At 36.0% G+C, this 24,299-nt stretch overlaps 2 protein-coding genes across 3 annotated transcripts in view; one reads left to right on the top strand and one right to left on the bottom strand.

The window, feature by feature from the left end:
• The window catches only part of LOC145774844 (surfeit locus protein 4-like), a 96,996-nt gene extending 73,731 nt beyond the window's left edge, over positions 1-23,265 (top strand). Inside the window, exons 6-7 of one of the 2 annotated variants that reach the window (XM_082586171.1) lie at positions 22,069-22,242; positions 23,005-23,265. In XM_082586171.1, coding sequence (XP_082442297.1) covers positions 22,069-22,242; positions 23,005-23,091 — 261 coding nt within the window. In that variant the 3' untranslated portion in view covers positions 23,092-23,265. Of the gene's footprint in view, positions 1-16,029; positions 16,834-22,068; positions 22,243-23,004 lie in introns of those variants that run through there. The other variant, XM_082586170.1, reaches the window with a different exon arrangement.
• Positions 2,085-2,683, bottom strand: LOC145774845 (zinc finger BED domain-containing protein 5-like). Its single transcript, XM_082586172.1, has one exon. The coding sequence runs from the start codon at positions 2,574-2,576 to the stop codon at positions 2,085-2,087; it is 492 nt and encodes a 163-aa protein (XP_082442298.1). The 5' UTR covers positions 2,577-2,683.
• Positions 23,266-24,299: the final 1,034 nt, after the last annotated feature.

Genomic DNA, 24,299 nt, shown 5'->3' with positions numbered 1-24,299 from the left:
GCTTTGTTTAAAGTTTACACAACGATTATTATCAATTAGGTGCAGTAATGTAAGCCATGCCAGATAAATGTTCTCACTATATTGCTGGATAATTAGGTATTGACTCACTTTGTTGCAAACATGATGGTTTCTGCAGCGCAGTATTTACTGTATAATGTAAATCAAATATAGTTATTAGTCTCTAAACCCTTGACAGCCTGTTTCACCTAAATAGAGGATCATCAGAAGGTCCTTATTGCTTGGCATTGAGCACTTTTTGTAGTATTAATAGTTTTTATTGTTTACTGTATAATGTATATATTTTATTAGCAAACATGTAACTATCACATAAAGGTATAGTAACAATGCAACAACATGAAACATTCTTGCCATAAGCCAGTCGTTCCCAGCTGTGGGTGACTTCACTCCCCTGGGGGCAATATCAAAATTACTGTAGGGAAAATAGTTCAAAGGGGTGATTGAGCATCGAAAATAATAAACCACTTACCAATTTAATTTTCTGTTATATTCATTAGCCTACCGGTACATTGGAATTGCATTGAACCACAGCAGTTCGAATGACGCAAAGCAGCATGCATGAATGACGCAAGATTTGATTATTTGTACTAAAATTAATTCTTTTGAATAGGCTACAGTAGTAAGTTCATTTGTCATGGTAGCAATTTCAATTTTTTTTTTTTTTATACAAACAAAAATATAAAAATTGCTTTTTGCACTTAAACAAAATAACGATGAGAGTCTAGGGATGCCCAAAGTAGAATAATTGCCTATTCTAGAATTATTCTAGAATTTATTTTCGGATCTAGAATTTCGAATCCTATTCTAGAATCCTCGGCGTACATTTTAACCTTTTCTTTTTATTGAGAAAATACACATAACGGCATGAAAAAGAAGCTTTGCAAAGCCATCATTTTAACAAGTTCTCAATCGTTCAAAACAGCAATGAATTGCAATGTAGAACGTTTATCTCCTCCAGATGCTGCCCTGTCAGCCTTGTTTTGAGTTTTCCAACAGTCAGCCCAGCGCTTGAAAACAATCGCTCCAAAGAAGCTGATGTTGCTGGAATGGGCACATATTTTGCAGCTAAATTGTGCAAAAGTGGGAAGTCTGCTTTGTTGCAAGACTTGCAAGCGTATTTAAAAAAAAAAAAATTTTCTTTATAATTTTTTCTTTTCTCCGTATTATTTCTGAATCGAATTACCCGATAAAAAAGCGGTTTTTAGATTGGAATCTGGATGGATTCGAATCTCAAGGATTCGAAATTCTACTTTGGACATCCCTAGATGAGACTTGGGAATTTCTCACTAAAACCTTTTTTTTTGGTTGTAGTTTCATTTGCATAGTAGAAGTAGTAAATACTAGTAGCGGTAAGACTATGCTTTCTCACACTGATTTTTCTTTATCAGCGCCAATCACTTTATGGTGCGTTAAAGATGTTTTATATAACTGTTTTTGAATCAATTTTTTTAGTTGAAGTTGAATTAAAAAATGCAATCAATTTTTTTTCAACCAGGATAAGTTGTTTCTCCATCACATTTTTAATTATGCTACCTTTAATCGTCATTATGCACAGTGTTGTCATTGTGATGTCATGAAAATTTAATTCAACTGCTGAAACGTTTTTATGACGTCACAGTTCTGAATTGCAAAGCCATGAAACTGTCAAATATTTTAAATGCAACGTGCCAAAATCTAGACCTGATGAAAGAAAACAGATAACATTTTCGCATTCAACATCGAAAAGTACACCAGGATTCAGGAATCGTTATCACTTTAACAACCTTAACATTTACACAGCACAGTGTTAATGTTATTTTTGTTCACATAGACCAGGGGTTTCCAACCTTTTTATGTTCTCGTACCACTTAGCCACCATGGATTGTCAACACGTACCACTATTTTCAAAACAACTAATTTCATCCAATATTAAATTATTTGCAAGATGATGAATCTGGATGTAAAGTCAGCGAAAGTAGCAAAATTAGCAACAAAACTTCACAGAGTCCATTACACCACACAGCACAGAACGCATGAGAATAACAAAGAAAAAGACACAACCAAACACAAACACAATACAACTAAATTTAATGAGATTTTTGTTTTTGTTTATCTTTCACCAGTTGATCGATGCGTGGCATAACTTTGCTAATAGCACATCGGAAGTCATGTCCAGGGGCACATATTCGGTTTCGATTTTTTGATTTGATGTTCATAAGAATAGAAAATCCCTGCTCGCATTCCCAAGTAGAAGGAAAAATCAGTAGTTGTGGAACAGCGTGGGAAGCTAGCGTTGGGTATGAAGAAGCCATACTAAGCCAGAAGTTTATTGCAGAACATTCTTTGAGTTGTTTTTTTGCTGTCTGATCCTCCAGCATGTCTATCAGTTCCTCTTGTTCCCCTGTACCGACAGGTAGGTCGGCTGGGTCCACTGAGAAAGGATCTGTGATGTATGGGCAGCTTGTGGTATCTGGAAAGTAATGCTGCAATTCAGCAGTTAGCAGCGAGAGGTGCTGGGTAATTTCTCTGGAAAAGTCATCACTGATTTCCATTTCAAGGGCTGACAGAAATTTAAACATACCATAGCGCTTGTTTTCCACATTTTTTCTCCATAATTCCACCTTTCGGATAAAAGCTCCCAGTTTTGAAACAAAGTCTACGACAGTGCAGTTTTGCCCTTGAAATGACAGATTTAAATGATTGAAAGCTTCAAATATATCTGACAAATAAGCCAATCTTGCAATGAATTCCTCGTCTTCCAGATCATTTTGAAATTCATGGTCTTTCTGTTGGAAAAATAAAAGTAATTCATTCCTCATTTCAAAAAGACGCTTAGTTGTATTTCCTCGAGAGAGCCAGCGCACTTCTGTGTGATAGAGGAGAGAAGATTTTAACAAAATTTACGGTTTTGACTACCCTGTTCAAGCACATTAACAACTTTGCAGGAAGAACCTTTGTGCAAAGAGCAAACCTGTGTATGAAACAGTGAACTCTTATGACGCGAGGTGACACAGCTTTGACATGGGCTTGAAATCCAGACTTTCTACCGAGCATAAAGGGAGCCCCATCTGTCGTACATCCGACAAGATTTCCACAATCCAGTTCATTTTCCTTGAAAAAATTATCCAAAGAGTTGAAAATATCTTTTTCTTTTGATGTAGTGGACACCTCATGATTCAACAATAATTCCGTTTTTACAATATCGTTCTGTGTACAGCGGACGTAGACAAGCAGTTGGCAGCAGTTTGTGACATCTGTGGATTCATCAAGTTGTAAGGCAAATCCAAACTTTGAATCTCTTACTCCTGCAATCACTTGGTCAGTGATATCAACTGACATTTCCTCGATGCGTCGTTTCACAGTATTGTTAGAAAGCAATACATTATCCAACTTTGCCACTGAATCTTCTCCAATCAAATTTCTGACTAATATCTTTGCTGCTGGCAAAACAAGTGACTTGGCAATGACATGAGCTTTTTTGTTTTGGGCCATCAGAAGAGATACTTCATAGGATGCCTTCACAATTCCGGGATTATTTTGGTAAAACTGGCCTGTGTGATCCATGCGCTGTCGCTTCACGTTCTCCCCAAGTCGCTCAAAATAACTCTTATCTCGATTCATCTTATCTGCATGATTGGACTCAAGATGCCGCTTAAGCAAACTTGGTTTCAAAGCTGCATTTGAAAGGGTTTTCATACAGATCACGCACTGAGGTAAGCTATCTCCACGATGTTGAATAGCAATGAAGCCATACTTAATATAATCTGCGCTTTACTTTCGCTTCGACATTTTCAAATATTTAGACAAAACTGTAATGCTGTTCAGGATTCAGCCACTACACGTCGGAAAACCAACATCAGAATAAACGCAATTCTGCAATTGCACAGACCACATTGCACACGTAATAGTTTCGTCACAGACACCATTCACATTGCACCCATAATAGTTTCGTCACAGACACCATTAAGTTCGCACAGCAGCATTGCATTAATAACAATGACAGCAGGGAGCAAGATCGACAACAGTAGCTTACTGAGAGCAGAGAATTTAGTACGGAAAGAAATAAAAGTGTTGTTCGCATATTTTAGAAACTCAAAATTAAATAATTGTTGCAATAGGCCAACTTTATTTGACAATACTACTACATATCACATGCAACGGAGAGCTGCTCGCGTACCACCTGAAAAGCTCCCGCGTACCACTAGTGGTACGCGTACCACCGGTTGGGAACCCCTGACATAGACTCATAGAGGCCAAGAAAGACTTAATATTCGCTCTGATATCAGAAGTTATAACAAAGAAGTTTTCTGTAACGGAATAAAAATGTTTGCTGTAGAAATTTCTAAATTTATTGCCTGCTTTAAGCTATGTTTTTGTTTTTTAGCCAAGCGAGAGTGTATCATAATTAAGCAAAAATAGGCCACTTTCGACCCAATCTACGGCCAAAATCTACGTTGGCAATGATTTTGGCGCAGCAAAAATGTGTTCATTTTGAAAACTGCCGAGCTGGAGACAATTGCAGCTTGTCCCGTGTTAAGTTGAACCTGTCTTTTTGAGGTGAAAATCAGTTGCGAACATCTCGACCTATACTTGAGTATAGGCTATACGGTATTCGATAAAAGACTGTAAAGACTTTCGATAAAAAAACAGAAAACACTTCGCCGTTGTTTGTGCTGTGAAAATAAGTAATTAGCAAAACGAGGTTGATAAAATGAGCTAACAACATCAACATTTTTACGACTAGACGTACTGCATGCGTAAAACTAATCGTTTCAAGTAGGGTTGAAAAACTCACTTCCTTATGATTGAGGCCCAAAGCCAAGAAACCGACCTTTTTCCCACGCTCTCTTGCGCTTCTCCCTTATGCTACCTGGAAGTAGCAAACTTGTCTATGCCACCTAGTGATATGACATCACGTTTTGTCAAACTTAGTGGAGACTAAACTAGACGAGATAGGCTTGGTTGCTAGTGAATGTGCAAATTTATAAGGCATCTATAATCAAAAATCATCCTTCAGCCAGCATATTATACAAATTTAGTTGTTGATGCCTGTGTGCCAGGAGTGGTCTGCGAAGCCCATCGCCGACGGATTGGCTTGATTCGGTGAGAGCCTTTTTCAGAGAGTTCCCTATTCGGTGATTTTTTGAAAATTATCGGGTACCTTAGCCTAGTAATTATCATTGCCGTTTTAGGGTTAGGGTCTTATTTCAACGTTTAGCGACGTTAAAACGATGTAAAAGCAGACATTTCTGATTAATCATTTCTGATTAAAAACATTTCTGATTAGTATGAGCTGTTTGCAAATGTGTCATTAAGATTAAAGAGCAACAAATGAATTAGTGGCAGCTTCATTATTGTAAGTGAAAAAAATTGAAATTGCTACAAACATGCACCTCTAAGACAATTATCTAGGCGTGAAAAAAAACTAACACTTAAACCCTGGATAACTAAAGGCATTTACAAATCAATCAAAACAAAAAATAAACTTTTCAGATTGTGTTACAGGCATGATGATTCTAAACAGATTCTTTCCTACAAAGCATACTCTAATAAACTGTCACACTTAAAAAGAATTGCAAAAAAACAATATTACTACAATCTGTTTAACCAAAAATAATTCTGGAAAAATGTGGAAAGTGATTAATGATCTAACTACATACAAAAACTCTTCCTCAAAAAATAATTTACCTCAACATATAATCATTGATGACACAACGTATGAAACTGATTCTATGAATTTTACAAATCTAATCAACAAACATTTCACTGAAATAGAAACAAAAATGGCAGCTAAAATACCATCAGTACATCCACGTAGTGATATAAAAAGTCAATTAAAATCATTTGCTTTTGAAGATATTATTGAAAGCGAAATCTCTGATTGTATCAATGGCATGAAAACAAAAACAGCTCCTGGTTTGGATGGTGTCTCCACTAAAACTGTTAAATTAGCTAAATCTGTCATTACTCCTGTCCTGGTCAAACTATTCAACAAATGCCTTGGTCAAGAAGTTTATCCAGATTGTCTAAAACTATCACAAATCACTCCAGTACCAAAACACCCTCATCCCAAAGCCTTAACTGATTTTCGACCAATTTCTTTACTGTTGACATTCTCTAAAATCTTTGAAAAAATTCTATATCAAAGAATTAATAAATTTCTCAACAAACATAACATTTTGTCTACATGCCAGCATGGCTTTAAAAGTAATGACTCCACTTCACTAGCCACAACAAGAATATATGATGAACTGTTATCTGCCATGAATCAAAAGGAATTTACATGCTCAATTTTTCTGGATTTAAGCAAAGCCTTTGATACTGTAGATCATAAAATCTTACTAAGTAAACTTTACAATTATGGCCTTCGAGGTAAAGTTCAGAATCTTTTAACTTCCTACTTATCTAATAGACAACAATGTACTAAAATACTTGGAAATACATCTGACTTTAAACAGGTAAAATGTGGTGTCCCTCAAGGCTCTGTTTTATGGCCATTACTCTTTCTATTATATGTGAATGACTTACCAAATGCAACAAATTTTAAAACAACATTATTTGCTGATGACACCAATTTACATATGACAGATAAAGACTTAACTTGCCTTCAAAAAAGAGTAAATAAAGAAATGAAATTTGTCGATATTTAGATGAGACAAAATAAGCTGTCAATTAACTATTCAAAAACTGCATACATGATAATATGTAAAAATTCTTTCAAAGCCAAATCCTTTCAATTAAGTATTAATGGAAATCCTATTCAACAAGTAGATTCAATTAAATATCTTGGTGTTACCCTTGACAACAAGCTATCATGGAAATCACATTTAACTTGTCTTCGCACAAAGCTAAATAAAACTTGTGGAATTTTATATAAGCTCAGACATTTTGTACCACTTAGTACATTGCGTGTTGTTTATTTTGCTCTTTTTCAATCTCATTTACAATATTCATTAATAAATTGGGGTAGGGCTGATAAATCTATTTTACATCCCATTGAAATTATTCAAAATAAAGCTCTTAGAGCATGTTTATTTTACCCCAGACATCCCTCTGTAAATTTATTATATGTTAAATTTGATGTTCCCAAGCTTAATGACTTTATTGAAATTGAGTATGCCAATTTCATGCACAAATATAAAAATGGACTTCTACCTGATTGTTTTAGTGCTTATTTTAATGATTTAAATAATATCCATCAATATAATACTCGCCACAAGATAAAATCCCAATATTTCTTACCCAGAACTAATAATAACTCCGGGCAAAAAATGCTACAGTACTTGGGACCCCAAGCATGGGGTAAGGTTCCTTCAGAAATTAAATGTTTGTCTCTCTTTTCATTCAAAAAGCAATATCAAACGTATTTGGTCGGTTGTTACTCTTGCTAAATGCAACCCTGCTGTGTATTTTTCAGTGGAATTGATTTGACATGTCTGACAACTTTTGGGATCTAATTTGTGTTTTGTTTGATTTCTCTGTTTTTGTTTTGTTTTTTTATGTTATGTTCATATACAATCTTCTCATGTTTTGGCTTGCATTTACTAACCCCCACATTGCGATTGTAACCTTATTCAACGTTTCATTATTTTCTCTAAGTGTTTTCAGTATAATTTTCATTGGTAGTAATTTTTTGTAAAATACGGTACTGCCACCGGGGTGGAAGCTGACTTGGTGACCTCATAAGGTCTTTCGCTTCCTTCCACTCTCACTTCTATGTAATGTACCAATGTATTTGTCGTGATAATTTGAGAAAAAAATAAACCAGTGATTGATTGATTGTGGCATATGAAATTACTACCGTATTAAAAAAACAAACAAAACAATTAGTTTTAGTGAGAAATAACCAAGTTTTATCTTTATTTTGTCAAGTGCAGAAAACAATTTTTGTATTTTTGTTCGTATAAAACATGGAATTGCTATTGTGATAAATGAAGTTGTTACCTAATTCAACTAATTTGAGTACAAAATAATCAAATATCGTGTCATTGACATATTGCAGCATTTGGGCCTTGCGTCATTCAGGTCATAGTGAAATACCTAATAAAAATCTTCATCCTTCCTTTCACCTCATGCACCTGTTCAAACAAAAGAGCGTACTAAGTGGGTTCTTGGCTCTACTTGCATAGTCAGGCACTGCACAGTGCCCACAGCGGGGGAACTATCGTATAATGAAGCATTTTTGATAAATGATTATGAGTGCAATTTGTCACACCGAATAGCATAGGTATGGGTGGAATGAAAAGTTCCTAAGTCACTGAAAGGAGAAATGCAACAAAAAGGTTGGGCACCATTACCATGAGTTAAAAATCCAATGTTTGCGATTGTAATGCAAACAGTAGAAGCAAGTTCGGTGGATCAAACTGTGTAAAACAAAAAATAAATTATTGGCAATAGCTATATAACTACAATGGCAAACACAAGACATTTTCCTTGATTAGAGGTAACCAGAGCATGATTTGTAAATCAGATTAAAGTGGGTAGGCCGGATCAGTGGCCTACTCAAGAGTTCATGTGCGTTTTTAAAGGGCATACTATGAAATTTGTGAGTTTTTTAAGCTTTAACGATGTCAGATTTGAAGTATACAATGGCTAGATTATTGTGATAGATTTTGTATTAAAAGTGAAATTGCAGTAGGCTATATTAGAAGTTGAAAAAAGCTTGGTACCACACGTAATGTGACATCACATGGTACAACAAGGTCAAAAGTCTTCAGAAAGAAAGGTTACATGGGCTGGTCAAGTTGACAGGGGAAGAATAGATATATTAATTTTCTGAGCTGAACTACTTCTCGAAGAAACGGGTTTAGTCAAAATATTGTGAAGCAATGCCACAATAGTCATCTTTATGAGGTTTCACACTGTTTTTATAAATTCTTTCCTGAATACACCACAACAATATGACTATATATCACCCTTCATAATATCAAATACCATCTATCGTTAGATTTGATTGAAGCATTATTTGACATGCCAAGAGCCTGTAAAGATTGCCCTTAATACTAAGAGAACTTCAACTGAATTTTAGATTTTATTTGCAAAAGAATATCCACAGTCCTCAGCAGCTGCATTGAATGTTCTTTTACCATAGGGAACTATCTGCTTTTGGAAAATGACGTTTTCTGACTGTATTTTTATATATGTAAAACAAATGCAGATCAAGATTAGAAATAGAAGAAACACGTCGAGCTGATTTGTTAAATTTTGATAATCATTATCCAAATTCGGTTTTGTCCTCGTCAGTGAAGCTGACTGGTTTTTTCATTGCTGTGATTCTCTTCACTCTTTTTTTCCATCTCATTCTGTCAATCCCATCTTCTTTCAGTCCGACCTTATCTGCCTCATTCTTCACATATGTTCTTTTTGGACATTCCCGTTTTGTCTTCTCAACCACCTTCGAAGTCAATGCCTTTTGAAACTTTCCATACCACCTTACTCCATTTTTCCGTGCAAGTTAATCCATAGTCTCCCTCATCTCTAGCATATCCGGGTCTGCTACTATTCGGTGAGTCCGATTCAGTGAGTTCCTAACCTCTAACCCTAACCCCTAACCCTAAAACGGCAATGATAATTAGGCTATGGTACCCAATAATTAAAAAAAAAATGAGGGATCGGACTCACCGAAACGGGCCATTCCGAGCATATCCATTAGTTCAAAGTTTTTCCTCAGTCCTCGTTTTTACCTCATACAATCCTGTCAAGATTGCTTTTCACTCTTTCTTAGTGTCAATGTCTTGCTGTTGTATAATGTTACGGTCCGCACACAAGTTCTCTGATTTTCGTATGAAAATTTTTTGCATTCATTGTTTCAATTCCATGACAGAAAGAACCATCGTCATTAACTAAATCCCTTCCTTCATCTCTTTTCCTACAAACAAAACACCTAAGTTCTTAACACATAAATCTTGTCACTAAAGTAAGTACGATAACTTTCTCTTTGATGTGCTAAGTTTGATGCAATTTTGTGCGAGAAAATTGCAGCTGTAAGACATTTAATTGCAAAGTACTTTTTACAAAATTATGTGCTTTCGAAATGTTTAGGTCGCGAGGATTTAGAACTATTTTGAGGGTCACACCAACAAATATTTACAGACCCTTCAGGCCTTCACTATTTGACTGATTTTATGTTAATTTTACAGACCTTTCTAACTTCCGATCTTTTAAGTGTCTCGTGAACAGACATTTATTTACATTCTGTCACTGTGGCTTAGAAAAAGCCAGAGGAATTATAAAACTTTAATTTTTATCCCAAACTGTATTTACGTTATGTCGATGATATTTTTGCCATTTTTGATAATGATGAATCGTGCTCAAAATTTTTAAACCTCTTAAACTCGCAGTATAAAAATATCGATTCACACTTGAAAAATCTAATGATACCGTACCATCGCATTTCTTGATGTTGAAATTGAACACAATTCTTTTGACACCTGGATTTGGCGAAAACCTACCAACACTGGCTTGCTTTTAAATTATTACGCTTTATGCCCTAACAAATGGAAATCTGGTTTAATTTTGTGTCTGTTGTCTCATGCTCCTTTTGGTGTGTTCTGATAATCAGTTGTTTCAGAAATAAATCAAGAAATTGAAAAATTTGTTTTATTTAAATGGATATCCTTTCCACTTTTTCAATAAAGTCTTAAACACCTTCATGGCTAATGAACCAAAAGACACACCTGAAGAAGTAGATTTTAGTTATTTTATTAGTATACTCTTTTTTAGGAAAAGATTCAACAAGCTTTGCAAAAAACCTAGCTAAACTTATAAAAAAGAAATTTTCATGTGACATTCATCCTGTGTATAAAACACTTAAAGTGCATCAATATTTTCAACTGAAGTCGCTTACCCCCTTTGCTCTTTTTTCGAATGTTGTGTATAAATTTAGTTGTTTGCATGACGCAAACCAGACATACATTGGTATGTTAATCAGACATTTGTTGACAAGGGCCGGGGAGCACTTAAACCCAAACTTAACAACCAAAAGTGCAATTAAAGAGCACATCGCCTTTTGTGAAACGTGCACTGACAATGTCTCAATCGACCAACTTGAAATCATCTCTCGAGGCAGATCCGAGTTTCAGACTAAGATCATGAAAGCCTTAAGAATCAAACGTAATAATTCGTCTCTCAACCGGCAGTTATTGGCCTGTGGCTCATCGTTCCTCTTGTGTGTGTTCTAATTATTTGTCAAATGCCTGTAGTTTACACCTCATGTGATCTGTTTCCACCGTATAAATTACTTGTAATCATTCCTGTGTCACTCGTTCAGTTTGTGCTTTTTAGTCTGGAGTGTCGTTAGTATACAGTTATAGTGCAAAGTCAAATTTACCTTACAATTTTCATTTTATGTATATTGCAAATATGTAATTCTTGATGAGGACACACGTACGTGTAGAAAACGTTAGATTTTATTTTTAATTATGTTATATTTGTGTATGTAATACATCATGTTAAACCGCTAAAGTTACTTTGTTTTATTTCTCGAATTATAAAACATGGAACAAAGGTCTAATTAATGGACACTGACACAGAAAAGTAGTTGGCCTACTACAGGTTACCGTTAATACAGTTAATTTATTTCGTTTTAAGGAAGCGATTGCCATATTTGCCACTGATATGTAAACCATGATAATGATTCTTGAGGAACAAGTATAGATATGAAACGCTGTTAGAGAACTGTTTTTTTTTGCTAGGACTTTATTTGATTTATCTCTATTACAATGGTCAACAAAAAAAAAATTTGTATGAAATTTGGGGCGTTGATTTCAAATGTGAAGTCAGATTTTCTCTATCACATCACGTTTCTGAGATACCGACATGAACCAAATTTTGCTATTTTCAGTATAGCAAAAATTCGAGCGCTAAAACAATCATAAAAAGTCAATAAGGATAAAACAGTTATCGACCATTCAACAAGAACGTAAACAATCAAAAGCAGTCAACAGTAATGTAAACTTCAGTAGGTGATCACTCAGGGGCATAGCCAGGGAGGGGGAGAAAGGCACCATTGTCCCGCCGAACTGTAAAAAGTTTTGAATTGAAAGTAAATTTTGCATACATTACCAAGTCGAAATAATGACATATTGTGTGCTAAAGGAAGAGACGGCTGATTGTTACCATTGTGCGACCACACAGCTTTCAAACTTGTTTTGCTGGAATCAATGAATAGCCTCCAGACAACAGGATCGTGTTCACATCCTAGCTCTTGCCTCAAACCATCTACAATTTTACAGTAACATGACATCTTCAGTTGTAAAAAGCGCAAAATTTTCTTGCTGCGTTTACAAAAAAAAAATAAATTGTGGTGCCTGATTCTAACAAATTCCATCGTTGTAATCTAGACCCCAAAAGTTCCGCTTTCTCTTTGGACAAAGACAGAACACGTACAAGGTCGTCCAAGCGATCTTGATTGATTAAGAGTGGTCTTCTTTCATCCAACAAAGATGCCTCCATTTCCGCATCTGTATTCTCCTCACTACTCATTCACTGTTCATCACTAAATAAGAACTCCTCATCTCTAACTGGAGGAAGCGGAATAGCAATATCAGTACCATGGATAACGGGTAGAAGAGCTGAAGGGCAAACCGGATATTCAATCTTAGACTTGTTTTTGCGTGAAAATCCTTTGATGTTGGTCATGCAAAAGTAACAGTCTGAGTGATGATTACTTTGCTCACGCCATATCATTGGCACAGCAAAAGGCATAGCCTTCCTTTTACCACCAAGCCATAACAGAAGGCCTGTTCTGCACCGATTGCAGCAAATGTGTGGGGCCCAGCTCTTGTCTTGGTCACCGACTTGACACCCAAAGTAGTGCTTGTATGCAAACTGGACTCTGGTGGAGAGCTTCATAGTGTGGGAAAGGGTGTCTGACGTTTTTTTCGTAAACAGTTTTTCGTAAAACAATTGTTCGTAAGCAATTGTTCGTAAAATCAATTCTTCGTAAAGCAATTCTTCGTAAAGCAATTCTTTGGGCATGCAATTGACCGTAATACTAATTGTTCGTAAACAAATGTTCATAAAAGTTAGGCTACAGCTTTTTTTTAAAACAACAGTTACAATTGTTTACGAACAATCAATTAGGGTAGCCTATATGCTAGAGATGTGCTAATTGTGCTTAAAGACGTGCTGTACCTGTAGAGTGTAGACAAGCAGACAGAGTGTAGAGTCCCAAAAAGGAAAGCCAAAACTTTTGTATAGTGGCCACCTTTATTACAAAGATTATAGTGCACTTAACGCACAAGGGCAAGAAACTTCTTATTGGAAATGTGAGCATTTTAATAAGAAATGTCCTGCACGAGTAACAACTGCTATGGCAGCCATTGTACAATCCAGAGGTGAGCACAATCATGCTGGTCATGTCGAAGCAGCAAAGGTTATGGAAAATATTCGTTGTGCAGCAAAAGACAGTCGTGATGCCCCAAGTTACCTCGTCTCAGCAAAAACTATTGGACTCAGTCAAGCCAAGTGTGCAGAGCATGAAAAGGGCAGTCACCCAAGTGCAATTGAAGGAAAATGCAGGCCCGGCAATCCCACATTCTCTCCGTGACATTGTGCTTCCAGTAGAGTACAAGCAAACATTTGCTGGTGTAACATTCTTGGCCTATGATTCTGGGTCTGGATATAACCGTATGGTCCTCTTTGCCACTGAAAGAAATCTGCAGCTCCTTGCCCGTTCAAAACACTGGTATGCTGACGGCACCTTCAAGACAGTGCCTTCACAGTGTAAGCAAAGAATTGCCAAACACAGACAATTGTTGTATTCCAATAAATAACAAAAAATGCGCTTTTTTATTGTGCTTGTTTGTTTGTGTCGTCGTAACTTGGTTATTCAGGAAAATTTGCATTACGCACCTTCATCGGAAATTGCAAGACAAACCTTGCTGTTGCGAAAAATTGTTCACGAACAATTCACCTATCACCTGTTTACGAACAATTCACCTATACGAAGAATTGATGTATACGAACAATTGCTTTACGAAGAATTGCTTTACGAACAATTGCTTTACGAAGAATTGCTTTACGAACAATTGTTTACAAAAAATTGCTTTACGAACAATTCACCTATAACCGTGGGAAAGTGGAATGTATTCTCCGCATATGTAACAAAACTTGTCTGGATGGTTCAAGCAAGCTCACCTTGAGCTGCTTGGTCGAGAACTCATACTTCTTGCAGCCTCTATTGCTAACTACGTTAGTAAAAAGTATACAATAACCTGAAAAGATACATTGTAAAGTTATGTCTCCAAACACAATACTAAGCGTAACCAAATATATTAGCTGCGCATAACTGCAACACAAACACAGCAACAACCTCAAAACCAATGATACAGTCACTTGATGTAATACCTAAAACTGAACATAACCAGCTGTCCATTATGACAGATTATGATGTCACAAAATCGAAAAGCCAAAGGTTATTATTACATCATTGTGTAACTTTGTTGGAGACAATTAACTGTAGAAAACTTGATTTTTTTGCTAAGAAACGTACAAAAGTGTAATTATCTTGAAATCCTGACGTGATAGGAAAATTCTGACTTCAGATTCGAGCTCAGCACACCTGAATTACCTAGAAAAGGTTGTTAGTTCAGCTTATAAAATTTTCTTGTTGACCGGTGTTATACTCCTTCAAATAAACAAATGCCACTGTGTGATTTTAGAAAACTCCAAAAAAGGCTTCCGAATTGAGATATCTCCAAATCGGATTCTCCGAATAGTAGCAGACTGTTTAGTTTAGGTAGTGTAGTAAAGTAGATAGCTTGGTTTGAGCCCATGACCATGAAATCTTGATTCGAGATATTCTGCTGCTTAGCAGTATGGTTTTTGCTGGTTAATTTCATTTTTTCCAATATTAAAAAGACCATTTCCACACAGTACTAACTACTAAACATAGCTATATTTCGATTAGCTTTCATTTTTAAGTATGGAACTTGTTCGAAATAATCTTCTGGTGTATCTGCAAGACACGTGTTTATTGACATTCCTTTTAGGAGCTCTTACACCATTTGCGTTTGGTCAATTGTTGTTGGTATCATCAATTAAAAGCTTTATGAATTAGTGTCTTTAAGCACTCTGGTCAGTCAATTAAAAGAAAAAAAATATATTACATTTTATTAAACTTTGTGGGATTTTGTATAAATACATTACTGTCATTATTCACCAAAAGGTATTTTTATCAGTTACATTTTAAAATGAGTAGAACCTCCATTTTTCACCTGTTCTTTAAAGACCACTAACTCCCGTCCGACTTTTTCTGCCCCAGTTTCTACGCTAGTGGCTACAACTGCCTGCACATCGACTGGGACTACAACAACACGTGCCACAAAAACACAAAGTGTAAGAAAAAAGTGATTTTGCCTTGTAAACTAGCATTCAATGATTTGATGATTTTTTTGCAGTAATAAACCAAAATTTAAATGCTGCCACACCAATCACATGGCCCACTAAAAGTAATTTACCGACCACTACGTGCAAGATATTCGCTTGCTGTGTTGAAATCAGTCAGTGGCATTGAACCATCTTTAGCAAAAAACCTCTTGTTAATCAAAAAATAGTATCCTTTTAGAGGTGTCAAACTGTCAAGCCCACAGTAATGCTTAACAACTTGCATTGTCCGCCACAGAAAAATCATAAAAAGTTATCAAGTATCAATATTACATACATGAGAAATCAGTGTTCAACTGTTCATACAAAATACACCAAAATTTGTAAACTTTTCGGAGGGAGTTTACAATTACTTTTTAACTACATTGGTAGAACATTGCAAAACTAATTCTTGTGAATTGTTCCATAGGGTTTTATATTTTCTTGATGTATGTTTGCTGTTTCTTTCGTTCGATTGTTTAACACAGCATCAAACTCTTCAGAGAATACAATTTGTATAATATGCGTGGCAGTGAAGCCAGAAGCCAGTGAACCCAGAAAGACATTAGTGCAGTGGAAGTATCAGTTTCCAAATCAAAGTATGATAAAAGTAGAAGACTTTATGAGATATTTACTTTATTTCTTCATAACATCTTTTTTTTGCAGATGATTCAAAATCTTATTGGTTCGACTTTGATGATTCTTGTGTGTATTGGCTACAAAACCAAGCTGTGTGCCATGGTTCTCGTTTTGTGGTTGTTTGTGGTCAACATGTATCAAAACCAATTTTGGACCTATGCATCTTCCAGGGCCATGCATGACTTTCTTAAATATGACTTTTTCCAAACTCTCTCTGTCATCGGAGGATTGATGATGGTTGTTGCTTTGGGACCCGGCGGCGTTAGCGTGGATGAACGGAAAAAGTTGTATTAACCAAATATGAAGTGAAATCCTATAGGATATTTGCTTTTTCGTTAGGCTGTCTTATCAAGCCATCATTGATATATATTGTGTATAGTGTACTTTCACCTACTTATTGACAATAACATATAATATGAAAATTATAAATGCTATTTTCGGTGGTGTACGCAGAGGGAGGGTAATTGGTTTGTGTTCCCCTCTTCAAAGTTTTTTTGGCATTGGCTTGTTTTTCGAAACCAGCAGTTCAAAACTGTCAATAACCTCACCAGACACGAATTTAAGACAATCTATGATTCTTATGCTCCTGACCTGCCTATGTGTTGCTGAAGTCAGTTCATTGTCTAAAACCAGACTTTCCAGATCAGCCCTGTTATTGAACCTTTTATTAGGGTCAAATCATTATATTTCAACAAGAAAATTGCAATTTGTAACCCAATGTCTCAAAAACTCATGAACTTTTGATATAAGGTGCACTTGAATGAGCTAAATCCGATCAAATAAATTTCAGTGAAATCCATCAAGAAATGGCGGAGCTACACTGATCTGACTGTACCACTAGAGGCGCTGTGTGCGATAAGGTAAAAATACAAATATTGATAAAATTTGCAGTTCTAATGCTAGGAATGTGGCGAAAACTGGTAATGTACCATTTTTGGGGGTGTAGAATTCAAAAATGAGATCAAATTAAGCAAAAAAGACTTGCAAATGGGTCAAAACTGAGATTTTATTTTCAAAAGTGACCCATTTCAAACGCGTGCCCTCCGAAAAGGGGACGATGTTTCGAAAAAATAAAAATAGGAAAATGACCTTTGTCAATCAAGGAATCATGTCCAATATTCAAAATAGGTGCCGCAATGCATTTTATAGACAAATTGCAATGAAAAAAACTCTGAAATAGCACAAAATACTGTAATTTAGTGATCAAATTCAAACATGAAAAGTTTTTACAATTTTTCATACAGTTTTTACAAGTTTTTTACAACGCATTGGGGCACCTATTTTGAATATTGGACATGATTCCTTGATTCCCGAAGGTCATTTTCCTATTTTTATTTTTTCGAATCATCGTCCCCTTTTCGGAGGGCACGCGCTTGAAATGGGTCACTTTTGAAAATAAAATCCCAGTTTTGAACCATTTGCAAGTCTTTTTTGCTTAATTTGACCTTATTTTTGAATTCTACACCCCCAAAAATGGTACATTACCAGTTTTCGCCACATTCCTAACATTAGAACTGCGAATTTTATCAATATTTGTATTTTTACCTTATCACACACAGCGCCTCTAGTGGTACAATCAAATCAGTGTAGCTCGGCCATTTCTCGATGGATTTCACTGAAATTTTTTTATCAGATTTAGCTTATTCAAGTGCACCTTATATCAAAAATTCATGAGTTTTTGAAACATTGGGTTACACCCCTTGTTGAATTATAATGATTTGACCTGCCAGTGAACTGGCCATACAAATTAGGTGTGGCCGTTTTTCAAATTTGATCATACATTTGTTTATTTTCAATTTTGTAAAGCTGTTCATGTTATGTTGCTTTTTGCGCTATAGTTTTCGATGCCCTGCTTTTTCGATCTAGATTTAAATCTCTAATGAGGACATTACATCGAAGCTGAAAAGTTTTTTCCTGTATTCTTAATTGAAATTTGTTGTACTTTTTTAGGTAGATTTATCCTACTAATCTAATTGCTTCTACTTGCTGTCAGTTTGTGACTTAGCATGGATCAGCATTCAGCATGTATGCACCAAATAAAATTAATTTACACACCGATTGTTCGAAAAGTTAGCAAGCATTACCAGCTCGTTTTTGCTTTCACTGCAAAATTTATCTGAAAGAGTCTCGCAATTTCATATTCAAATTCTAGTATCGTTCATGTAAGCTTACATACTACTTGTTAACCATAGGCTTTGCAGGCTATGAGCACTCACACGCATTGGGCTTTAGTTTGAACCCATGACTGACAATGACTATGAAAATGGCGTTTTTTTTTTTTTTTTTAAAGAAATATCAATCTCTTGACATGCACGTCATGAGAAAATTTTGCATGCGCCACTGCATATTTTCATAATAACACAAATCAGTAAGAGTTTGCTAAATGCAGAAAAATACATCACTATTACTAGGGCTGTTCGAAACCAACTTTTTCAAGTCAAAACGAAACCCTTTTTTAAAGGCTTTTTCTCCGAAACGAAATATTTCGTGATTTCAAAACGAAATATTTTACAGCTAGCAGGCCATTATTGCTTTAGAAGCCAACAGGGAAATTTTAAGCATCCTTTCTTTGCAAGCAAAAATGTGGCACTAGGAAAAGAGATTGACAGCCAACTCCCTTTCTCCGCCAAGCAGAACAAAACACTGGGTTGCAGAAGCGTGGACAACTAAGTTTGGTAAAACTGAAATTTTAAAACGATTTTAAAACTTTTAAAACATTATCTACCAATATGCAATGTACCGATCCCAAGAATACGCTGATTTTACAGCGCTAGGTGTACAAGCAATCCCCTGGCCAGGGCTGCCAAATCCAAAATAATTTTATAGCCAAACTGTAACTACAAATAGCCAAGTTTTAAAACGTACAACATTACAAGGATTTTTGAGCTTTTCAAGCGTTTTATTCAAATATTTATTGATAAAATCTTTCCAGATTTGGAAATTTCTGCAATTCAAAATTTTTCGTTCCAAAGCTCTTAAAGTTTTTTTTTCCAAATTTCGCTAAATTGGAGATAACATTCCTTATTTGTCAACATAAATGGAAAATGAATCCCGGGTTGAGGCGAATATAATAAAGAGAAATAGGAGCACTTTGTTAGCTTAGAGTTTTTCACGTTGTGAGTTGCGATTATTGTTATCTAATCTTTGAAAAACATAATGCGAATCCACTTTAAAGTATGAGTTTTTGGCACTTTTTAAATTCCAAAATTTTTGTATGTTTTGAACGCAGAACGAAACGAAATGGCATGGATTTCGGAACGAAATCAAGACAAGGAATTTTGCTTCGAAACGAAATATTTTGTTTCGAACAGCCTTAATTATATCACTTTCAATGATGTAAAATTTTTGTTCGTGAATGTTTGGGAATTGTGATGTGTTGCCGTGGCTTTTGTACACGAGTTTGTACTGATTGAGGTGAACTGAAGCAAATGCCGATTGTTTTTCCTAACTTTCGTTAAATTGTCCGTAAAGTAATAGTAAATGTTGCGTATATATATTGTAGATCCACACAAAAATATGTATGGGCCTATCGAAGATCATTTTCTAAATTTTGCTGTTTAGCTGCTATTTCGCCGTGCAATTACATACAAAACTCAACATGCTATTTATATAAATACAGAGTAAGACTATTCACCAGGCATCTAATAGGATATTTTTTGCGTTTTTTTGGTAAGTCGTTCTGACTGAAGAAACGTTTGAAATAAAGCTGGCTATCATTTTCAGTATCTTGTGGTAGCCTAGGCTGCAGTCATCAGAAAAATGCAAAAAAAATTTTTAATGGCACCAATTTATCAGGAAGTTTCTGAAGCATATTGTGGTGACGAGGAAGCATTTTTTTTTTATTTCAGTATTGGTTTTCGGTCATCTGAGTTGTAATTGTGAAAATTCCTGTTGTCTGATATATTTGAGGAAACATGGAAACATTAATCAGTTCACGTCTGATGTCACCTCCACTTTAACAAATTTTCAGTTTTTTTCTATTTTGATCATGTTGATAACATTTTGACGTTTAAGAATGTGTGTTAGCGTTTTAAACAAAATGTTGATTTAAATTGATCTAGGTAAAAAAAGATTTTTGTTTCCTGTTCAGGTGACAGCTTTGCAAGTTTCATTATTTGTAATATTCTTGCGATAACAGCGTAAAGAAAAAGTTTCCAAATTCAGAAAATTGGGACGTCAGCAACAATTAAATTGAAAATTTTGACTGCACCTTGAAATTCTATCAATCGATTTGTAGCACTGAAGCTGGAGACAATGTAATTTTCGAAATGTTTGTTGGCCATGAGTTTAGTTTCTGCATTTCAGGTTTCTATCTGAACTTTTTGCTATTGACCGAATATTTTAACCATTTGATGCCTATGATTGCAACTTGATAGTTAGATTTTAGATTGAAATACTTACTGTAGTTTAAGATTGCTATGATCACGATAAGGCAAAGTTATCATATTCTGTTTTGCATGAAATCGTAGCTTCAATCTTTACTAAGTTTTTTTGGACATTGCTATTACCTGAAATGAATTTATTTCGAATTTTGTCATGTTACGTTGCATATGACGCGTAAAGTTTCTATGTTATCATCATTAATTCGTTGGAATTGATTACCGTGTTTAGTATCATGTGCGGTTCATTTTTACAACCTTACTCACTCGTAAACGTATCTTAGCGTTATTAGTTTTCATGCAAAAAGTTTGCGAATTTTTTATGTTTCTTTAACTAAAGTGGGTGTCTTTCGCTAGTGACACAACTTGTTGATAGGTTTCAAATTTTCGTGCAATTTCATTACAGTAGGTAGCGTAGCTCAAAGGTGTTTTCTGTTGCAATGGTGCCGTTGTGCTCGTAAATGTCGCTTTTTAATTTAGCAGACTTTTTGTGGAACACAGTCATGCTGGTGCCACTGCTCTCTTGCAATCAGGGGTTTGGGTAGTTGCGCAACAAAAATTTTACAGCTTTTGTAATAGACGCAAGTCTGAAAGAAACTGCTTGTTTAATGTTTATGTGCATGGCTGCTCGCTGTTAAAGGCTAATACTCGCCTCCCTGCTGTTGAAATGTACCAATCTGATTTCTGAATTTGAAAGCTACTTTTGCCGTTTTGTACATAGCTTACTTGGTGTTGTGTATTTGCATTAGTGCCATTTTAACAATGAATGAACAGACAAGAAATAAACTCATTTGAAGCTTAGAAATTTGTCCTAGTTTTAACTTACTTGAAAAGTAGCAGGCACATTGATATCATGCATCAGCCTTGCATGAACGCATGCACATAAGATCCCTCAGCTTCAAGTTGAGTAAGTAAGAAGTTGTTTAGGGTTGAAGCACGTCTTTTAGGCGTAGACAGTTACGCGCCTGCCAAATAGATGCGCACGCCGTAGGGTCAAGATGTTTAGGTGCGGCGCACTGTGGCGGCCGGTCATTTAGGTGCTATTCCCAGTAAAGTCTATTTCATTAGGTGCTTGATGGTAATACTGCGGGTTATATCAGCTTGGCAGCTAAGGCAATGCTTTTCACACAAAATGTTATATTAAAATGAAAAATTTACAGGTTTTGTTAATGCGCCTTTTCGGCATTTATTTGTTGTTAGTCCAGGTTTGCGTCGGCGAAAGCTTTATCAATAAATTGTTCAAGTTTTCGAACATGACTGAGTTCACTTCTAGTTAAGTCATATAATAACTACACTAAACATATGTTCAAGCGGGTGGTAAGCTTGAGTGTAGAGTAACTGTTTTTCGTCAAGAGAGCTTGGTAAGTGGGTTGTAGGCTACTTGTATAGTCACTTAGTCAGGTACTGCACAAGTGCACACTGATATGTTTCAAAGTGATATTCATTTTGTAACGCAGCGGGTAGAACTGTCGTATAATAAAGTATTTCTGATAAATTTGACACACCTAAATGGCCGGGCGCCACAGTGTGCGCACCTAGTTGGCAGGCATCTAACTGCGCCTAAAAGGGTGAAGCAGGTTTTATGAATTAAGTCAAACATGGGTGACAACCATTGTTGTGTTACTCCAAATTCTACCTACCTCAAAGAAGTCGATAATCCTGTCTATAAATATCTTTGACATTTCAGATTTTTGTTAATCTTGTTGGACTGGGGTGCATGCTCTGCATTTCCGTTGGCTTTCATGCCCGCTTGTGTTCGACCCTTCTTGTTTTCGGACTTCTCATCGTCAACTTCACAACCAATAACTTCTGGGCTTACTCTAGCATAATGAATGATTTTCTCAAGTACGACTTTTTCCAGGTGATGTTTGTTCGGTTTCACTTCGTAACTATATGAGAATGCTTACGTGTTATTTGTAACAGCATTGACATGAGAGGTCTGGAGTGCTTTTGGAATCCGAATTGATTTTAGTGGCATGGAACATTTCCATTCGGCCTGGGAAGCACGGAGAAACCGCAACGCTTTTTAAGGACTGCTCTCCATTCAGCGGCACCTAGTAGATAGAATAATTCACAGACAGCAACTCTTAGACAATCTGAAACTTTACTCTGCCAATCTCCTTAACCGCCCAGAAACCAAAGCCATTGCCGCTTACAGTGTATTAATTCGACGTTTGTAGGCGTTGAATTAATGTAAAAAGGACGAACATTGTAGCTGCGTCAGTGTGTCAACGTTTCTACAATAATGTGAAACTGCCAGGAATGTCGTTTCAAAGGTTTTCTCGATCTAACGATAAAGATTTAAAATTGAATCAATTACAGAAACAACCGCATGTATGTTTTTGATGTGGTGCATTTGCGTCAAGCTCACTCGAGTTTTTTGAGCAAACTCCTAGCAAACCTTTTCCTCCTAGATGATTGTACTGCGCAGTAGTTCCTCTCCTTAGCTACTAAGCGGTGTCTTGTTTTGATGATTCGCGAATGTTTCAGTCGACTTAAATTAGCCTCTAAACTGCCCTGACTGTTTACTAAAGTCTCTTGCTAAGCTCAAGAGAATAAATGTTTTCGAAGTTTTCACTTAAAATGTGATATGCCCCATTACAATACTTTTATTATGTTAAAGGTGATGTCGGTTATCGGGGGTCTCTTGTTGATGATTGAAAAAGGGCCAGGAGACATCAGTTACGATCAGTACAAGAAAACTCTTTGAATGGAAATAGTTTTATGCAATATTGGCTTACACTGATGTTTTGTGGAAAGGACTGAATGTACACGAGGTTATCCATTGAGATTAGACTTTTTTGATCGTAACGTATCGAATTGTTCATGCGAAACGTGCCAGCTTATGTTGATGATAACGTTTACCCCTGTCGCCATATATGAAGCTCGCGTTATAAAAACCGTTACACGGATTAGCTTGAAATAGTCGAAGCTCCGTTTCCCAATTTATTTTACTGTAGCATCATGCAATTTGTCAAGAATACAAGATTAGCCACACTGAATGGTGTTTCATTTTTTTTTTCGCCTTATTGCTATATGAAGCTTACAAGAAAAGGAGAAAAACTGTAGGCTACTTGTGCTTTGTTGACTTGGAGAAGGTGTTTGGCCGAGTCCCGAGAAAAGTGGCAAAATAGGCAATGAGGAAAAGATTGGAACTCTGGAGGTGCTAGTAAGGGTGACGATGTCGATGAATAAAGGTGCGAGAACAAAAGTTACAGTTGGTTCAAGTCAGTGGGCTGCTCAGATAATAATTTTGTGAAAGTCGGGGTACACCAAGAATCAGTGCTGCCACCACTTATATTTGCTATCGTGGTTAATGTGACTGAAACGAAAGGTTACTGAGCGAAATTATGTATGCGGATGACCAGTGGCGGCTGGTAAGGTCTAGAAATGGGGGTGTTGCGGACGTGCGAATCCCGACCACGAGTTCTATGAAAGCAAATACAATAGGGGGTGTCTGGGAGGCCTTCCCCAAAAAAATTTGAAAAATTACATTTGATTTGGTGCATTCTGAGCGTAGTTTCAGCTCTACGTTGTGACAAAAGTTTAAGATAAAACTTGGCTAATTTTGGAGTTTCGCAAATGTGTAATATTTTGAAGGGGGCGATCGACTAACAAATGTGAATAACACGTTCTAAGTAGGGGGAGGGTGGGGTAAGATGAGCACCTTTTTGCTTAAGTCGCTTTTACAAAAGAACGGTTTGTTTTGTAAAATTTTAATAAGGTAAACTTAAAGCACTAGTGAATCAGCTACATTTTAGATTGAGTTTTATCACCTTGCGATTTATTTTTTTTTATTGATACTTATTCGCGTGTTGCTCAACTTACCCCGGCATAAATTGTATGGGGTAAATTGAGCAATGACCTGGGGTAAGTTGAGCAATTCGATTAAGTTGAAGCATTCCCCTGTCAGTTTGT

The sequence above is a fragment of the Aplidium turbinatum genome, chromosome 7 (genome assembly GCF_918807975.1).
Source record: "Aplidium turbinatum chromosome 7, kaAplTurb1.1, whole genome shotgun sequence".
In the NCBI taxonomy this organism is placed as follows: Eukaryota; Metazoa; Chordata; class Ascidiacea; order Aplousobranchia; family Polyclinidae; genus Aplidium; species Aplidium turbinatum.
Note: the sequence above shows the minus strand (reverse complement) of the source record. Positions and strands in the feature narration are given on the sequence as shown.